This window comes from Planococcus citri, chromosome 3 (genome assembly GCF_950023065.1).
Source record: "Planococcus citri chromosome 3, ihPlaCitr1.1, whole genome shotgun sequence".
Lineage (NCBI taxonomy): Eukaryota > Metazoa > Arthropoda > Insecta > Hemiptera > Pseudococcidae > Planococcus > Planococcus citri.
In genome coordinates this window covers 54,557,141-54,576,133 of record NC_088679.1, presented here as the reverse complement: position 1 = coordinate 54,576,133, position 18,993 = coordinate 54,557,141, and the positions used below count along the sequence as shown (strand labels likewise).

The following is an 18,993-nucleotide window of genomic DNA, read 5'->3' as shown; positions in this document are numbered from 1 at the left end:
ATTTAACATTTATATAATATTCAAAGGTTGGCAGAAATAGCCTGTAGGAATGCTTGCACTTATGTACATAAGATAAGACAAAACGGGATTGATGGAGGTTGAGATTTTTTTAGACGATTTAATGCGCTCGTTTTAGCATTCACTGAAGCGGACAATGATACGCCCTCAGATTTGTTCTTTTATCAAATTTTCTACGCTAAAAATGAAGCATACATTGACGTCTTATTTCTATACAATGTAGTAGGTACGTGAAGCGTTGACGTATGTCTGTCATTTTCTCCTTCTTCTTCCTCTTCTACGAGTTTAAGCTGTTTCACATACTTAATAGACACATTGCCATAAGTAAGTATTTTCAGCTCGTCGAAAAAGTAAGTAGGTATGTGTATAGGTAATATGCTTAAGTGATACATTTTCGAATGTGAGAAAGAAAAGAATACAAGTCGTAACTGTTAAATTACAACAATCCAAAAGCACAGAACTGAGGAGAAACTACAAATTATCGAATAAATGCTATGTAATGTACGTTTTTAATTTTTTATTATACTTTAAAAAAACAAAAAAAAACTATATTTTGGAAATTTTAAAATAAAACTCCAGAAGTGCGAAAATGGAGACTGCACTGGCGAATGTGCATAGCATAAAATTCGGGTCCCTGATTGGCTAACTTTTCCATCTTCTGTTGTCAGGATTTTTTGACAAATTGAGATACCTATGTAGGTATTTCCTGTTGAAAAAACAAAAAAAAATAAGTACAAAAATTGACAATTTTTGAATTTTTTATACATTAAGTAGAGATTTTATAACTTGTAAAAAAAAATGCCTACAATTTTCAACTCGTTATTTCCGATTTGAGATTCACCAACCTTAAAGACTATGGTCGGTACAGCATTTTGAAAATTATCATCTATCAAAGCTCCTTCAGTTATAACGAAAGGCTTAAATTGAAAATAATTTTTCTATTTTATTGCATGTCGCTGTCAGATTCAATATTTTTTAAAAGAAATATTATACAACCTTAATAGTCGGGGGCCCCGCATAAGGATCCTTTGCACCCCCCTGCCGATCTTCCGGGGCAACTTTTGAGAAAAAAATCAAAATTTTATCAAATTGACCTAGAAAGCTGATATTTGGGATATACCCTATTTTCGACATGCCAAATCGATTGGAAACTGTTTCAAACCGTTTTGAGCAGTTCTGAAGCCTCCAGAGGATTTTTGAAACTCGAAATTCCAACAAAATGTCATCATTATGGAGTTGGAAAGCCGAAATTAATTTAGAAAACTAATTTCAATACGCTGTGAAGTCGACTGTAGGTAAATTTCAAATCGTTTTGAAGCTTCCAGAAATTTTTTGAAAATTACTGGAGCCTCCAGTAAATTTTTGAAACTATGAAGAAGAAGACAGAAAGCTGAAATTAACTATGCACTCCAATTTTAACACCCTCTGAAGACGACTTCTGGTGGGTTCAAGTAATTTTGTAGCCTCCAATGACTTTTAGAAATGTTTCATGGCGTTTTTAGGATACACTGAAAAAAAAAAACAATAAAAATTACTATTTCAGTATAGTAACCGGATCCAATCCAAAAATAAAAGTGATTTTTACTCAGCCAAAAAATACATTTTACCTATAGAATTAGGTAACATTTATTACTCTCATAGTAAAATTTACTAATCTCATAGTAAAAATCGCAATATTTTTGAATGGGGTCCGGTTACTTGAAATTTCGAAAAAGTAGCTGGAAGCTTCAAAACCACTTGTAACCACCATGCAGTCGACTTTATATTATTGTATTGAAATTAATTTTCAGAATTAATCTTGCTAACCCCATTTGATGAAATTTTGGGCAAATTTGAAGTTTCAAAAATCTTGAAATTCACCTGCAGTCGACTTCATAGCGTATTGAAATTAGTTTGCAGAATTAGTTTCGGCATTCCAACTCCATTTGATGAAATTTTGTGGGAATTTTGAGCTTCAAAAATCTACTGGAGGCTCCAAAACGACTTGAAATTTACTTTCAGTTGACTTCATAATAGCGTATTGAAATTAGTTTTCAGAATTAATTTCGGCTTTCCAACTCCATTTGATGAAATTTTGTTGGAATTTCGAGTTTCAAAAATCTTCTGGAGGCTCCAGAACTGCTCAAAACGATTTGAAACAGTTTCCAATCGATTTGACATATCGAAAATAGGGTATATCCCAAATTTCAGCCTTCTAGGTCAATTTGGTAAAATTTTTATTTTTTCTCACATTTTGGCCAAAATTTGATTTTTGAAAATTCACCAAAAATCGAAAAAGGCACTTTAGCTCTTGAAATTTTGACAAGTGATGAATTTTTGCCTGCTCTGTCGATCCACCTCCATACGGTTTAAAAAATTGTATGCTAGTCCTAGTTGGAACGCAAAATCTACGATTTCGGCTGACCTGTCAATCAAAATGGCCGCCATTTTGTTAGTAGGGCCACTTTTTTTTTGAGGACAAGGGCTAGAAATGCTCCTTAGGAACTCCTCCTTTAAGAAAAAAGTTGCCCCGGAGGATCGGCAGGGGGTGCAAGTGATCCTTATGCGGGCTCCCCGACTATAAAGAATCAACAAAAAATGACTTTGTAACCATGTCCCTTCAGGTTTTAGGATCGGAAACTCAACTCACAATACACAATTTTGGTTGCTATATGTACAGGGTGACTGGTGAGTAACTTGAGTGTAACTGAGTGGATGTCAGAACTTCAGATCTGGATATACCTACTTCGCCGGGTACGACTTGAATGGACAAGTTGCCTACTTATCTTCTAAATTTATGAGGCAACTGAGCTTTGAAAAAATTTGAGAAAAACGAATTTTTGACCTTGGGAATGGGTAGTACTTTGGAAAATAAACAAATTGTGTCAATTTGTCATTATGAATTTTTGTCTGACTCTGAAATTGAACAGGCTATAAAATACTTTTTTCTTTCAAAATATTTTCATTTGAAATATTTCTAGCCCCTTCCATTTTTCAAATTTAGGCAAAAATTCATAATGACAAAATTTGTTTATTTTCCAAAATACGTATTACCCATTCCCTAGGTCAAAAATACGTTTTTCTCAATTTTTTTTCAAAGCTCGGTTGCCCCCTTAAATTTTAAAGATAGGCAACTGATCCATCTAACGTTTTTTCAAGTCGTATCCGCGCGGCCGCGGTTATATCCAAATCTGAAGTTTTGACATCCACTCACCAGACACCCTGTATAACTAGGAAAAATATATTTGACTTTCATCTCAAAACATCCTACGTAGGTCAGACTCAGCATCACAAAAATACGAAGAAAAAAATGGTTCAGCAAAGCCATTAACCTATGGAGGAATCACTCATTGCAAAATTACTGCAAACTGCATGAGTAGGTATTTAAATTTATTAACACGCTAATCACGTGTTAATATCTGCGGTGAAAAATACCCGAATAAATATCTAAACACGAAATAAAGTAAAACTCGTATCAAGCACCTACGTAATTTTTAAAAGATATATACGCAGTTGCAAAATATTATATAAAAAGGATGTTAAATAAATCACAAAGCCTTCGGACTATTCTGATTTAATATTCAGCGCATTATTTTTCCATCTAAAAATGTGACTTTCATCCGCCAACTGCCATTTTAATCACCACTTTTCGCTACCTTTAAAAGACATAGCCATTACCGAGAAATAGAAATTAATTTAAAATTGCGTAAGAAAAACTTCCGAAACAAATTAATAAATTAGAATATTCGCAAGTTTAACTTTTAATAGACCATCGTTTAAAATTCAGCTAAGTTTTCAACATGCCATTAATACTACGTACATGCATAATAGATAAAAACCCCTGTTAAAAGATGAAGCCACAGGAATAGGTTGATTCGATAAAAAGTCTTATTACGTTGGTATGGTAAAACGACGACGTAGAATTGCTAACTCAAAGCCCAGGCTCGTTTGAGAACCAATGGTGTCTTGATTTTTGCTTGGACTGAAGTAAAAACGAAGAAAAAAAGAAGACTGATGCGGAAAGACGGAGATGAAAAGACGGTTTATACTTTGCACGAAATTAATTATTCAAAGAACCATTTAGGTTGCCTGAAAAGTTGTGTAAAGTTGTGACACTATGTGTCAACAGAGGGTACGCACTTATTGACATAATGAATTTCACTAAAGGGTTGTTCCGTGTGAAAAGATTTAACATATCCGATGCTCTTCATTTCTTATTTAAATCGTATGCTCTGAATAGGGTATTGTCTGAAAGTAATATTCGGTACCGCATTCTTATGATTTAGGATAAAATGTCGCATTCAGATTACCATTACTTTTTTTTTGCTTTTTTTTCAATGTGTGTGTTCTTGAAAGTTTTTTTTTTTTTTTTTTTGAAGATTATTTCCTGCAGGTAGGTTTATTTTACTACTTATCTGAACTTGGATGGATAAAAAAAATAATGTACGAGTACCTGCTTATTAATGTTAGCCAAATTCATGAACAATTTATTCAAGTAGTAATATCTTTACCAATTATGTTATTGTTAGGTATATTATTACGTTTTAAATAACACAATGTTTTATTTTAAATTCGCCTACATAAATATATAAGTTTATGAACTCGACTTTTGTAAATGCCTTACGGCGATAAGGAGAGATATAAACATAACGTTGCAATCTTAATATTTTTATCCAAACTTGAAATTTGTAATTACAAACTTTAAACAAATTTTAGGAAACCTTTGTTTAGTCAGAAATTGTTTTAAAATAGCTGCATTTATAATTACTCGCAATAAATGCCGGAATTGAACAATTTTACGAAAAAGTAAAACGATTAAGTATTCATAAAATGTGCACGGTAATCATTTATAAATTAATATTCACAGTTGAGAGTTCGCTGGCGAATAAAAACTCTTATTGGCGTTTATAAATGGCACACATGAGCATTAGAAAATTTCAGTTTTGCGAATATAATGTACCGTACCTTTTCTAGCTTAAGGGTAACGTAATGTTGAATGTTTATTAATAAGTACGGTGCAGTGCAGAGCGTCAACTTTAACAAGGAAGTATGATACTCAAGCGGGTAAACTTACTCTCATATATAAACCGCACGTATTTCATTGCCACACAGCATTCTCCTTAGCCTCCTGTTTAACCGGTTAATATAAATTAAAGTATGAATATATGCTGCAACAAATGACTATTTTTGTTTCTCTTTATGCCATAAAGGTTCTTCGTAATTAGACCAATGTTAGGACTACTTTTTTTTTTACCGTGAATTACGCGGTGAAACCGTTTTTTTTAAAAAAATGTTTTTATGCTTTACATTATTATCGTGTACTTAGCTTTGCTTAAATTTAAATTATTTTATTAGTGTAAACGTCAAGTTTTCATTTATTTGTTCATTTTTTATTCAACAACGCCTCACAGACGATAGCTTAGATTCCACATCATGAAAAAATATTTTAAAAATCCGCAGTGTATTTTTTTTTTAAATCATATGAAAACACTCCAATACATTTCTATACTTTTTACATTTTAAAACAAAATAAAGTATGGCGAGCCATCTGTCAAAAAAAAAAAAAAAAAAAAAAAGGAAAAAATTACCTACCTATTCGACACTTGAAATAAAAAAAGAGAAGAAGAACACAGAAAGAAAGAAAATGAAATAATGGTGGAATACTTGAACTGAAAATAATCGGAAAAAAAAGAAAGAAAAAAACTTGAATTATATTTGTCTCAAAGATGTCGTCGCTCAGATACGACAAGTATATGCAGGAATCTTACGATTTATATCCGAAATTCTTCCATGATACGCTTACTTACGTAAAAATTACACTCAAATATGTATGAATTTGGCTAAAAAAAATAATTAAAATAGAAGCATACAAGTACTTCTATTGAAATGTAAATACTGTAATTTGTTTAAACCATTCTTTTAAAAAGAAGTAAAAGTGTTCTTAGGATAGAATTCTAATGTAGCTATTGAATAACAATGAGAGTCCAATTTTCTTTGAAATATTATGCAAAAATGGTAAAGATGAAAAAGAATGAAAAAAGTGATAATAATATGTAAAATTTTATTACTGTGCATCCATTATCGTTTATATGTATTGTTCGAAATTTATTTTATGGTAATTTTTCTCTCGTAATAGGTATAGGTTTTATCATCATAAATTATTCATCGGAAAAATTATTTGGTTTAATTGGTAATGCAATGAAAATGTGGTTAAATCGTACTAATAGATAGGTGCCTACTCGATAATAAATATTTTCATTTTTGTGGAGTTGTGTTTTTTTCTCTCAATTACCGATTGATTAAAATTTAGATTTGAGTAAGTGATGCTGTGTTACAGATAATGGCATACGTTATTACGAACGTGTATTAATTTCCTAGATAATTTTGTATTCGTGCACTCCGTGCAAAGTAGGTACTTACTTAGGTTTTTGTTTTTTTTAAATCATTGTCACTTCTTCCCCTTTATAATGCTGTCTTGTTTGTTTGAAAAGTCGATACAGTTGCATACATGGAATAATAAAGGCAGAAACATGACTGGAAGGAAGGTAATATTTTCACTGTAAGAAAATGAGTAACATAGTAAGTAATTCTAACCCGATGAGAATTGGCGTAAATTGCTGAGCTCATACATTTTATTCAATAACATTAGTCAAATAATGTAATCTTTTAAAAAAATTAGGTAATAAAGAATTATTTCAACTTTTAGGCATTTCACACTTTCATTTCATTAGCACAAGATTGCATTCTAATATCGATACCTATCATCATTCTGATTCAAATTAATACTGTGACAAAAATAAAAAATCTGCAGGCCTATAGCCTACTTCAGAAGAAGATGATTTAAACTGAATGAGAATGAATACAGGAGGAATACATCACCTATGACCGAACTCGATGGGAGATCGAAAATTCATCCTCAGCGTAGCATAGATGAAAAAATTGAAAAATCAAATTAGTCGATTGAAGTTTTCGCTGTTTTCAGTTTTAATGTTCCACTAAAATAATAGTTATGGCGAACTTGGCGAAGGGAAAAGCTCAGCTTACATTTTGATCAAATTGAAAGTTGAATTTATCATAAACCCAAGGTTCAAAACAACCACCACTAAAAACCGGTTCAAAAAAATGGATGTATCATCTTCAAAAACCAAAGAGAACCAAAAATAATCCGTTATGGACGGGCTAAATTACCAACTAAGAGAACCACCAACAAACTATTTTCTGATTTTAGCGAAATACCACCAGCAGAAGAACCAAATCGATGAATGGAGGAGAAAAACAATAACCAAAGCCACCAAAATGGTGTTTCGGTTTTTACTTGTTTGTTGTTTTAAATAGAAATTTATTTTGGCTTTAATTCCATCAATGTTCAAATTAATTTTTGCTGCTTGGTATCAAAAAAACTTGACCACCAGAGCAAATTTTAATGATTCTAAAAATCATTTACCACCAGAGATGGCGCGATTCCGATTTTTTTAAGGAGTCGTGAGAATCGCATGAATCCGATTCCGGAATCGGATTCCATTTTCGATTCACCTGACAGATGAATCGAAAAATGTGAAATCTGACTCTTTTCAAGCAGGAATCGCAAATGTAATGTGATTCGCGATTCCGGTAATTTGATTCTCGCGACTCCGATATTTCGATTCTCGCGACTCCGATATTTCGATTCTCGCGACTCCTCATTACGATTCTCACGACTCCTCATTACGATTCTCTAGACTCTCACAATGAACGAAATCACCCAAATTCAATTGAAAAGCACAATAGTCCAGGAAAAATAGCATTCCATTGGGAAAAATGGGGGAGAAAGCTGAATTTTGGTATACTGGTCCATTTTTTTGTGCTGAACACGAATCCGATGAGTCCCCGGTCGTCCCTGGTGTGCGTTCTCCCCTATTGTGGATCTAAGCCCCCCAAAACCAGTTTTTTGCAATTTTATCCCCCGCATTGCATTTTAGCGAGAAATAGGTGGTCGGATAAGAATCTACGTCAAATTTCCGATCTAGTGATATATCAACTTTCTTTCTACCCCCAAGGGGGGTGGAACCACCAACCAGAACCTTTTCAATGATATTCTATGAGTTGTTGAAATGAAACCACGACTAAAACAATATCATGCCTGTACAAACACTACAAACATTGGACTAATAATTAATATAATTAAAACCATTACTCAACCTTTGAAATGAGTTTTTTAAAAGCCAGGGCAGAACCGGAGGTGGAACAATTCATCTTTTGAGCTTTTGATCAGTTTTGTATTTACCACCACCAGAAACTAGGGAACTGTAACAGAAACTAGAAAGAAAAGAACCACCACTCACCAGAAAAATCCAAAAGGTTCCGAACCAGGAATAAAACAAAATTCAAAAAAAGAGTTTATTGAATGCAATGAAACGTTTCGACGTTTCGAGGCCGAGAAAGGAGAAACGAAAGTCGAAACCCATCCAGAGGCCAGAGGGTGCCAAGTAGGAGTCAACGATTTCAAAAGGACAAGGAATTCCTCAAAATTTGCCATCAAGTTTGAAGTTTTGTTCATTTTTTTTAAAATAATAAAATTATTAATAAAATTTAAAAAGACGTCAGACATCGCATGACTCTATTCTGCCTTTTGATTGGTAGAAGAAGGGTACCTCGCTTACGTTTGAAAATTTGATTGGTAGTTCACAACGATATTGACTATTAGCGCTCTCTTGATGAATCTGATTGAACAATTCGGAACTAATTACTAGAGACTAAGGGTACTTTTCGGCATCGTGCACTGTCGAGTGCTTTCGGCTACGCTCGTTTGACTTCAATGATTCAAGTTCCCTGTTCCATGTTGATGAGATTTTTAATTTTAATTATAAATTTATAATATTCGAATATAATATTAACTTTTACTTATTCTTCATTGTCTTTCTTGTAGAATACAAATTTTGTTGCTTACTTAATAGGTAATATACTTTGAGTTACGAGTAAATGCCTGGTGAGCAGTTGGAAATCTGATTCGATTTTTTCGACTTTGACTTTTTGACTGATGTGATGTCATATCAATCTTCTTTTGAAAAACATAAAACATCCCAAATTCCAAATGTTTGTACAATTGTACAACAACGTCACTTCTGTTAAGAGTTTTACATTTCTTCAAATTGATTTCAAAAGACTAGTATCATCACAGCTGTTTTTCCTTTATATTTGGTAATGTTTGGATCGGAAACCAAGTTGTCTAACAAGAGTACAAGATTGTTGACGAAATTATGAAACAGATCAACATTCAAAAGAAACAGGACTAACACAAGTTTTATTGTTAAAATACGTATAATATTCGTATGAAATAATATGATTATAAAGGAAGATTTGAACGAAAAGGAAACAGGGGTTTCATCTCTGATTCTTTGATAAGGAAAATATTTCACTTTCATGGAGACAAGTCAAACGAGTGTAGCCGAAAGCACTCGACAGTGCACGATGCCGAAAAGTATCCTTAGTCTCTAGTAATTAGTCAATTCGGAACCCTTCCCTTCACCCCTGAGAACAACTTTGAGTAACTATGCTCTCTGTACTGTCTGCTGTCTGCAGTTTTTACGTTCAAAACAAAAACATCATTCTAGAAAGCAAAATTTTCTCGAAGTTTTCCTTTTCTTAAAATAATCGCTTTAAACGTCTCGAGAATTTAATTTAAACGTATTACGTCGCGTTTTACGACAAAATTGATACATAATTACCTTTGGACCCTCAGGTATGTTTGTGCTACATTTGTGTTTATAACTTAAAAATTGTATATTTTCATCGAGATGAGTCATTGTATTTATATTATTATTGGATGATGAAAATCATAAATTATTTCTTTCAATTTCAGAATATTAATGTGCATTTATCACAATGTCAATTAATCAACCGAAGAACTTGGAAACTGATTTCAACAAATTGAGCATCAATCCGCAATGGTGAGTAATAAGAGTGCATAAATTCATCGATAAAATTTTGCTTCTGTGATTTAAACGTGCCTGGTTCATATGCTCTTTGCAGGAAGAAACTACCTCCCAATCATAATCACGGCTGTAATTTTTGCAAAGTTTCGAGAAAGGAGTACTCATTCAAGAACATACTTGTAGCGCCTAAATGCACCTGTAAAATCAGTAAGAAGCAAAGACACAAATCGTTGATCGTTCGACCAGCAAAGTTGAATTTACTGACCACCGACAGGAAAAACTTCAAACCGATCCTTAAACCTCCTACGCTTCATTTATCCAGTGATAAAAACAAAACGAGTAAAACGAACACATCTAAGTCAACAGTTTCTCAACAAAGTGCAACTACTTTGGTCGATTCGAAAGGTAAAGTTTTTACGAACGGCGAAAACGATAGTCAAAATAGTTTTAAGGCGTTGCTTCCAAATTCAGATAATGACATTTTGAAAGCTTTCGATACCCTATCGTTCAAAGAATTACGACCGCAAGTGAAATCGCGTTGTGCTGCGGATGGGTCGAGTTCATCGAGTAAGCGAGAAAACAATTCCTCAAATTCCTGCTCAGTTCAAGCCCGAATGAGACCTTCTTTGTATACCGACTGTGATGATACATCGATCGAAGAACTTGCTAGTTATTTCGATTTATTTGTTCATATACCAAAGAAAATGTCTACTATGGCTGAAATGATGTATATTTGATTTATTCGAAGTGGAATCAAAATTTCTGTATTTTAGCTCATTTTGTTTTGTAGCTTAACGTAAAGGAGTACGTCGAGAAGTGAAATATATTGTCCTATTCTACTGTAAATTTTAATCACTGTGGGGGTAACGTAATATTTTTGTAAAAAATCTCTTAAGATGTGTATTTTTTTTTTTACAAAGTTTTCTTCGTTTTGTTACATTATGTATCTACTAAACTAATAGCTGGTTTTGTTACTTTATCGTAAATTAACAAATTAGATACAAATATACATAATAAATAGAAATAAAACTATACTGTTTTAAAATTACCTTAACTTTATTTTCACCGTTTCAACACATCGGTATCTGCGTTGAATATTCACCGAGCGATATCATATCTATAGAAAGAACCGATACGGCAGGAAGTCTTTCACGTAAAGGTAGAATAACCAATCGAGCAGCGCAATATTTCAGTTGATATTTCCATTTGATATTAGTTTTTTCCGTTTCCGAAAATGTTTTGAAAACAGAAGCCTTCGAACAAAATATAAATAGATAAATTACGATCGAAAACGAACTTAATTTTATCGGATGATGAAGATTACCTTTACGCCGATCATTTTTTGAGTTAGAGAATTCGTTAGTTTGCAATTATTCAACATGCCTGTGTGATCAATCAGCGAAATTTTCAAATCATAAACTTCATTCAAAACTAGCTTCTCCATGCCCATTCCCGAACAACAATCGGCATTCAGACATAATCCTAGAGATGGATCTACTTTTGAATTGCATTTAGCGCTGAAAACAATTGTTTTTTTTTTTTAATTCTGTATAGTTATTTAAAAGTGAACGTGAATTAGATTAATACCATTTTGTCACGATAAAACTCTCTGATTCATCCACATCGAAAGAATTAATCGCTGCGTAAACCAAGGCTGTAAATTCTTCGTTTTGTTTTTCATCCATCGCTTTAGTTAGAACTCCAGCGCAAGATGTGACAGTATTGATGACAGAAGCTAGTTTCATTAAATAAGAATTAGTAGATTCTATTTTCATTGCGATAAATTCGATATTTATTGAAGTATTGCTTACGATCGGCGTATTTATTGACTAGCTGATCGATTTTGGCGATATTTCGAAACGATGTTGACGAAATGAACGCTTTCAAATTCTGAGCAGCGTTTGTTGGTGGATTTTCCGTAACTATAGTTCGGCCAGTACTCGATACCATCATTATTTTTCGAAAATTACTCCAATCAGCACGAACGTCAGCAAGAAATAATACTGCAAAAAGAAAAGTAAAGTAACATACGCCTAATTGTTGACGATTCTTCGGTTATATATTTCTGATAATATGCCTACCTGTATTTTGAGGAACCCACTGTTTACATTGCGAGATCATTTCGTTACCCCATACCGTAAATAATAAAGTGGAATAACTTTGATCGACCAGCCTAACTTCTAAGCATCGGCAATTTCTTCCATCTCGTGATTGAAATTCTCTCATATCACCGACCTATTGCAAAAATTAAACGTGCTTTTTTTGAACTCGATTCAATTATATTGTCGACGTTTTTCATGAAAATTTATGAATAGGTATAAGAGGTAAATAAGTAATATACTAAAATTACATCTTGGACGGCGGCCAACAAGTTGATGTATTGCCCACGTAAAATTTCACCGTTACGATGAACGTCTGAAATAGTAAGAAAATTTCCAGCTGGTTTTGATGGTATATTTAGCAGAGCTTTGAGCATTTTCTCATCAAGTCCGTTATAAGGAATAACCTCTGATTGATTTTCATCCAGTGAAATGTAGAACGAACTAGGTATAACAGGAATCGACACGATAATGATCATAATACCTAATTGATTTCAGGTATATACCAGTGCATCGTCATTAAGTATACCTGGTGACAGCCGGTTGGAAGGAATCATCACGATCGCTAACCTTTCTAAAAACTGCTTTACCATTTAATACGCTCACTGAAAAGAAATATTCACGTCAATGATGGCGAAAAGGGAAAACATCGGTTTAAACGTAGGTAATTTGAAAATTGTCATACCAACATCTCCGACTTGGAATTTATTATACATGTCTCTGACAGAATTGACCAAGCCCCAAATCGTAACGTTGATGAGATCCGAAGGACTGTCTCTCAAAGTAAAACTCCAAACACATCTTTCACTACCATCTAGAATAATTCCGAATTAATTTATTTCTTTGCTTATTCGTGTAACATACAAAATAAAGTCGTTTATACGATACCTTTTTTCATTTGAACCACTCGTGGTTCTTGTTTGCGAATAATTAGGCCTGTCAATAGTAAATTTTCAGTTCCAGGACCAATATCGCGAATTTTCACTCTAATTGTATTAAACGAATCCATTATTACAGTCAATCAACACTTTCACTATCAATTGATCGGTTCGATGGAATTTTAAGTTTAAAAAAATGCAAGCACTTATTCGAAATTTCAATTTTTCAAAGCTCTTCAATGAACAGTTTATTACAATGGAGAATCAACAATCAACATACCAAAACTGAAAAATTGCGGTAAAGATAGGTTGAATCTTCCCCCTCCCCTTTCTAGTGTTTTTGTTTTTGCCTAGAAGGCTAGAAAAGTAAGCAAAATGTGCGAAAGGTATCAAAATGCACGGTTGTCAAATTTACGTTTTTATCTCAAATTGGATTTTCAATTTTCCTCAGCCTGAGCTTGGAGCTTCAAAAAAATAATACCATTTTTTATTCATCTACTGACATAAACTCTTTAGGAAATTCCGGAAATTCGAAAGCTTCCTAGCATTGTTAGGAATAATTAGGCATGCATTTTCATATGTAGAACATGGGAAACAAAATGAAGCATCTATGTAGGCTCAAATTAAAATTTATAAAATGAACTAAAACACTGATAACAATTCGTTATTAATATTATTTTACTGATCAAACAAATCGTCGTAAAATTTACATAATTATCAAAAGTTATATATTACAAGTTGTAAGGTATAATAACAGATAATAATGCTTAAAAAATGATGCAATTCTAGTGATGAAAAACAACAAGTCGATACACAGTACACATACCTATTGTATAGTGGACAATTTTTACAAATTAACACATCGAAGATGAATAAATTCAAGTTTATATCCGTTTTGCGTTGACAGAGAAAAAAATTTACAATGTATTTGTAAACTTTCAGTTTGTTTATTCAATAAAAATAGGTAGAGATAGAGAGAGGTACATACACAATTCATCAAACTTGCTCATAAAAATGCAAGCGATTAGCGAATAGTTTTTCAAGAGAGAAATACCTACGTCCAGAAAATGAACGATGAATTTAAACGTTCATCAAATTACATTACCGGATCAACCGGACGTTGGACAATTTCATATACATATCACTATAAAAATACATCTTTATGATTACTTACACTTGTTTGGATACAAAAATTGAATTATTATGATTTCAACGACATAACCTTCAGGAAAAATTCAATAAAGAAATGAAAATCTTCGTTACAATTAGGTATTGTTTAGTTTCAAATAGGTAGGCTAACATTATAACCCATACAGGCGTGTATTACAAATAAAAAAGCTACGCAAAAAGTGACACAAATTTTAAAGAAAGCCTTGAAAAGAATGCAACAATATACAGTTATAATATGACCCCAAAAAAAAACAAACGAAGATGCACAATTTTTAAAGTTTACCGCAAAAGATAACGAAGAAATATTTTCTGTCATTATCCGTACATATATATTTACAAATATACAAAATTCCATTTAAAATAAAAATTATTGTATGAATTTTAGAAAGACTTGAATGAAAATTTCGAAATATAATCGTCACACCGCCGCGTAGACGTCTTTTCAATCGGAATTCTTCGATTTACCATTAAAAATGATTTTCTTTTCTCGCTAATTATATTAATAATTAATCGAATGGTAACAACAACGAATAAGCTTAAACATAATAATTAAAAATCATAATGCACAGGTGCCTTTCCATCAAACAAAATCTATCGTCTGAATAATAATTACAATCGATTTGAATAGTAAAAAAAAATAGATCATCTTGAGTTAAACCGAATATAAAATCAATCAGGTAACCAACGTTTTATTATAAATTCAACGCAAAAAAAAAATAATGGTTTAAAAAACAAAAAATGAATCTTTCGAATAATGAAAATTTATTCCACGATTATATGGAACATTTGTAAGGGAAAATAATACTGAACAATTCAATCAAACAGGTTTCTTTTCTCGTATAGAAGAAATTTGATATGATGGGTATAAATTTCACATTCAATTCTTAAAGGAAAATAATCCCAAGATGAAATACATTTTCAACATATAAGTATCACTAGCGATTCATAATATCTAGAAGACGTGTTCATCAAAATACAGGAACTTAATTTATTCAATTTATCAAAACAAAATTGAAAGAAATTATTTTCGAGGTCCTTCCAATCAATGGACTGCAGAATACTCTCATTCAAATTTCATCGTCATAGTTCGCACAATTTCAGTCGTAAATTTTCAAACTACATTAATTAGGGAATCGGAATCACGAATTTCTTTTTCATTCTCAAAACGATACGCGCACGTCCGGAAACTGGCTCGACACAGCGACCTTGCTCCATTTCCAAACATATCGAGCAATATTAGAAACAAAGATTTCTGTTTGTAGCATCATAGCCAAATAAATAGATTCAAAAATTAGATACATTGTACTTGAGAAAGGGGAAGAAAACCGTACATCATCATACAAAAAACACGAAATACTAGTTGACGACATCGTTGTGCAGCTTGCTGTACATTAATTTTTACACGATATTGGCGGAATTGAAAAATTAAAAAAAAAAGACCTCATTTAAATAACAACATCAATAACAAGAAACAATAAATAACAACAAATAATTCGATAATTTAAAAAAAACACACACACACACACACCTAAACATTATTTCGCCATCTCGCATTGTTACACATTTACATAAACAACCTTGTGGAAATAATTTCGTATGAAATTCAATACTATCGAAATAATTAATATTCGTACTTTGCAAGGTTTGACCAAATTGTACGTCGAATTGAAAAAATTAGTAAAAATTTAAATCGCGAATGATTTCACTCAGATATCTGTCAACCGTCATAAGATTCACATTCGTTAAAACATCTACCGACTAGACGACTTTTCAAGGTATTAGCGGCTCGTAAACGCCGGTGACTTTCGTGACATGAAAAAAGTACGCTGAAACGAAGTACATACATAAATCGAAATACATTTACGTAGTTGTAAAGAAAAAGAGAAAACCACGAAGAAAGAAATTAAAAACCAGCTTGATTAGTTACATAGAAAAAGCGAGCTCTTTAAAAGTTTACGAACAGTGAACCTAAGCTAAATAACTGTACGTATCTTTTTGGCCTTCTTTACGTTCTAAGTACTCTTTTTCGATTAAAATATCGATACATTTTTTAATTACGTGCACACGAGGCTTGAAACGTAATGATAATTGATTCAATACTTCGGCGACCAGCTGCTGGTGTTTCAAAGATTTTCTCATTTTCATAATACGAACGATGGCTGCTTGTATGAGTAGTTTACGATCTTCTTCAATATGCTTGTGGGTGGTTTCTTGTTCTATTTTCAATTCGGTTTTCATCGGCATGTTGATATTGACTCGGAATTTCTTATTTTTGAAACCGGTACATAACGAAATTACCGAAGACGGACTGAGATCTGCTTCATCGTCGGAGCTTTGCAGTAATTTTAACTTGACTAAGATTTGTAAAACTTGTATTAAGAAATCGGGTTTAATTTGCGTAGAATCTACTAACTGACTAATGGTCCAGACTTCAGACAGATTGAATTGTAATAAAACGGCCATTTGGAAGGTGGACGCTTGTAAAGTGTATCGATTTCGGAAACAATTCGTCACCAGTTCGCCTTTGGACATTTGATACAACCAGTTTAACTTTCGACCAGAATGCTGAGCGCTGTAGAATGAAGTAAATCGATGAATACTTTTCTCTAATTCTGTAGGTAATGAAAAATTTAACGAATTAGTCCAGGGCCAGGAGCCCGAAGATAGCACTTGAATACTGAAATCGATATCCAAAGGTTCGTTCGAGTTGGCCAAGTGTTTTCTAAACGATTCGTTCAGATCCTTCGACACTCCGATATCTTGGAACATTCGTTGTAATTTCGAAGTGTATTCGAAACCACAGGCTTGTTTCAATTTTGAGATCATTGAAGCTTCCGCGTCATCGCTGGCCGACATGTGCTGTACCAACCGTTTAGCTAACATCTTGCTGTAGAATTTTTGAAAGACGTCTTTGTCTTCGATATACTTAAACATAACCATGACTTGATTGAGGGTGTCTTCTAATTCGGCTTCTTCGGGGTTTTTACTAGATTTCCTCAGCAAGAGATCGCAAAATTTCGCCAGCAGTTCGGGCGATTTAGAGCTAGAATTTGTTTGAATAGTGACTGAGTTGTTATTGATAAATCGACCGCAAGCTTTATCTAAAGCGGCCACAAATCCGGAATCGTTATTAAATGATTTAACAACGAGGGCGTTGTATTTTTTATGAACTTCCAGAGTGGCATTTACGTATACTTTAGGATCATTCATGGCGGCCTCGCCGCATCGATCTATCGCATCTACACCTTGCTGTACGATGTGTTTTTCAAGTAAACATCTCAGTTCAATGAGGCCATCTTGGACGCGCGAAACCAACAAATACATTCTAGCTAAATCGTCATTTTTATCGGTTTCCAATAAATTCTGAAACTCGGCGTAGAATATATCCAAGTGTTTCTTGATCAGCACCCTTTCACAAGTTTCATTCAATCTATCCATCGTAGTTTCGTGTAAGTATAGCTGAACTCGACGTCTTTCTTCTTGTAAGCGTTGGTCAGCTTTCTTCATGTATTCGGTAACCGGATTGTGTTTCAGGAATTCGGTACTTTCGTTGACGTAAAACCGTTCGGTGTCAATGAGGAATAAATCTTCGAAAGATTCTTTATAGACGAATAAATTTTGACCTTTAGCATTAGGATCTTCTTCGTTTAATCCTAATTCTACGTAGCAGTTTATGACTCCGCTGACTAATCGCGTATTGATCGATTCGCCATTACGTTCTCGTTCGATTAATTTTAAAACTGCGTTAGTGACCTGCTTATTCAACTGTTTGAACAGATTATCGCGCCACGTAACCAATGCTAATTGATATATTTCGTATATACCTTTGCCACCGCCTTCGCATTCTCTTCTTACCCAGTGACGATTAAGATAGGCGCAAACACCGTTCAATACTTTCGAGCTGAATTGATATTCTTCCCATTGTTTGGTGTAGAATTGCAGCACATCTTCATCCATGAGATCGATACCGTCTTTCAGCAAATTAATCAAATAATTACGCAAGAATTCCCTTAATCGTTTGTATAATTCGAGGCCAACAAGTTCAGCCCCGCTGGCAATGTTGTTCTTTTTGTTCTTACTACTGGCTGGTGCATTTCTGCTGGAACTCTGATGTCCATTGGTACAGTAATCATACACGTGAGTATATAACTGCATATAACGCGGTTTAGGCATAGCTTGTCGTTTGTAAACGTGTTCAATCCCAGTCTTCAAATCGCCCCAAATATTGTCCAGGTCGACATTATGCTTGATCCCAGCGTTCGAATCTTTCTTGCTGTGCGACATTTTAGCTTCACTCTTCTTGTGGAAACTGGTTAACTGTTTCATACAAAAGGTAATTACAAAATTGTACAATTCTAATGGTAAAAACAAATTGAACCAAATTACATTACCTAAAGGAAACAGCTGAAGATGATATCCATCAATGTTTATCACTAACTGATTGATGATACGAATTGATTACACGATGGGGAAACTATATTCAACGAAATTTCGATACCACATACGAACTGTACGACAAAAGGACGTAAATTATTCGCGAACTTTTACTGATATTAATTAAACAAATAAAATTTATGAAATCTTTTCTTACTTTCAACTTTCTCAAATGACAAAGAAAAAAACGGGAAATAAAACTACAAAGTAAAGTGTAAGCAAGGTGGGGTACGGTATGCCTATGAAGCATTTTAAGAAGAACGACAAGATGACGAATAAGAATTGAGCGAATTTTCGATGATCATCGATCAATCTGTTGAAAGAATTGAATTTTCTCAAATTGCCAGGAATTTAAAAGAAAAAAATTGGCAAACAGAAGTATTAATAAAGTTAAAATTTGAATTAAAATTGCAACCTATTCATTTTTGAAATTTTAAAATGATTTTTTTCTTTTTTAGCAGTTTTGGAATTCAATTTGTTTGAATGTCGTCTTTTTCTTGTCAA

General features: G+C 33.2%; 3 protein-coding genes across 5 annotated transcripts; 1 reads left to right on the top strand and 2 right to left on the bottom strand.

The window, feature by feature from the left end:
* Positions 1-520: 520 nt before the first annotated feature.
* hdm (hold'em) lies at positions 521-13,406 on the bottom strand. 3 transcript variants are annotated; one of them, XR_010557781.1, is made up of 11 exons: positions 12,896-13,406; positions 12,693-12,821; positions 12,537-12,612; positions 12,259-12,451; positions 11,990-12,143; positions 11,720-11,911; positions 11,496-11,643; positions 11,233-11,425; positions 10,958-11,161; positions 6,418-6,554; positions 521-724 (listed from the first exon to the last, which is right to left on the bottom strand). XR_010557781.1 is itself a non-coding variant. In XM_065357421.1 (10 exons), exons 1-9 carry the CDS (start codon positions 13,014-13,016, stop codon positions 10,979-10,981), a joined length of 1,389 nt encoding a protein of 462 aa, XP_065213493.1. In that variant the 5' UTR covers positions 13,017-13,406; the 3' UTR covers positions 521-724; positions 10,958-10,978. The 3 variants fall into 3 exon arrangements, 2 of the variants coding, with proteins under 2 accessions (XP_065213493.1, XP_065213492.1); XM_065357421.1 differs by lacking the exon at positions 6,418-6,554; XM_065357420.1 differs by lacking the exons at positions 521-724; positions 6,418-6,554 and having other exon boundaries at positions 10,053-11,161.
* LOC135840757 (uncharacterized) lies at positions 9,505-10,953 on the top strand. Its single transcript, XM_065357426.1, has 3 exons — positions 9,505-9,715; positions 9,836-9,923; positions 10,006-10,953. The coding sequence occupies exons 2-3, from the start codon at positions 9,859-9,861 to the stop codon at positions 10,643-10,645; spliced, it is 705 nt and encodes a 234-aa protein (XP_065213498.1). The 5' UTR covers positions 9,505-9,715; positions 9,836-9,858; the 3' UTR covers positions 10,646-10,953.
* A 133-nt stretch (positions 13,407-13,539) lies between the features above and the next one.
* Positions 13,540-18,685, bottom strand: Cul1 (cullin 1). The gene is made up of 2 exons (XM_065357417.1): positions 18,447-18,685; positions 13,540-18,372 (listed from the first exon to the last, which is right to left on the bottom strand). The coding sequence occupies exon 2, from the start codon at positions 18,337-18,339 to the stop codon at positions 16,024-16,026; it is 2,316 nt and encodes a 771-aa protein (XP_065213489.1). The 5' UTR covers positions 18,340-18,372; positions 18,447-18,685; the 3' UTR covers positions 13,540-16,023.
* Positions 18,686-18,993: the final 308 nt, after the last annotated feature.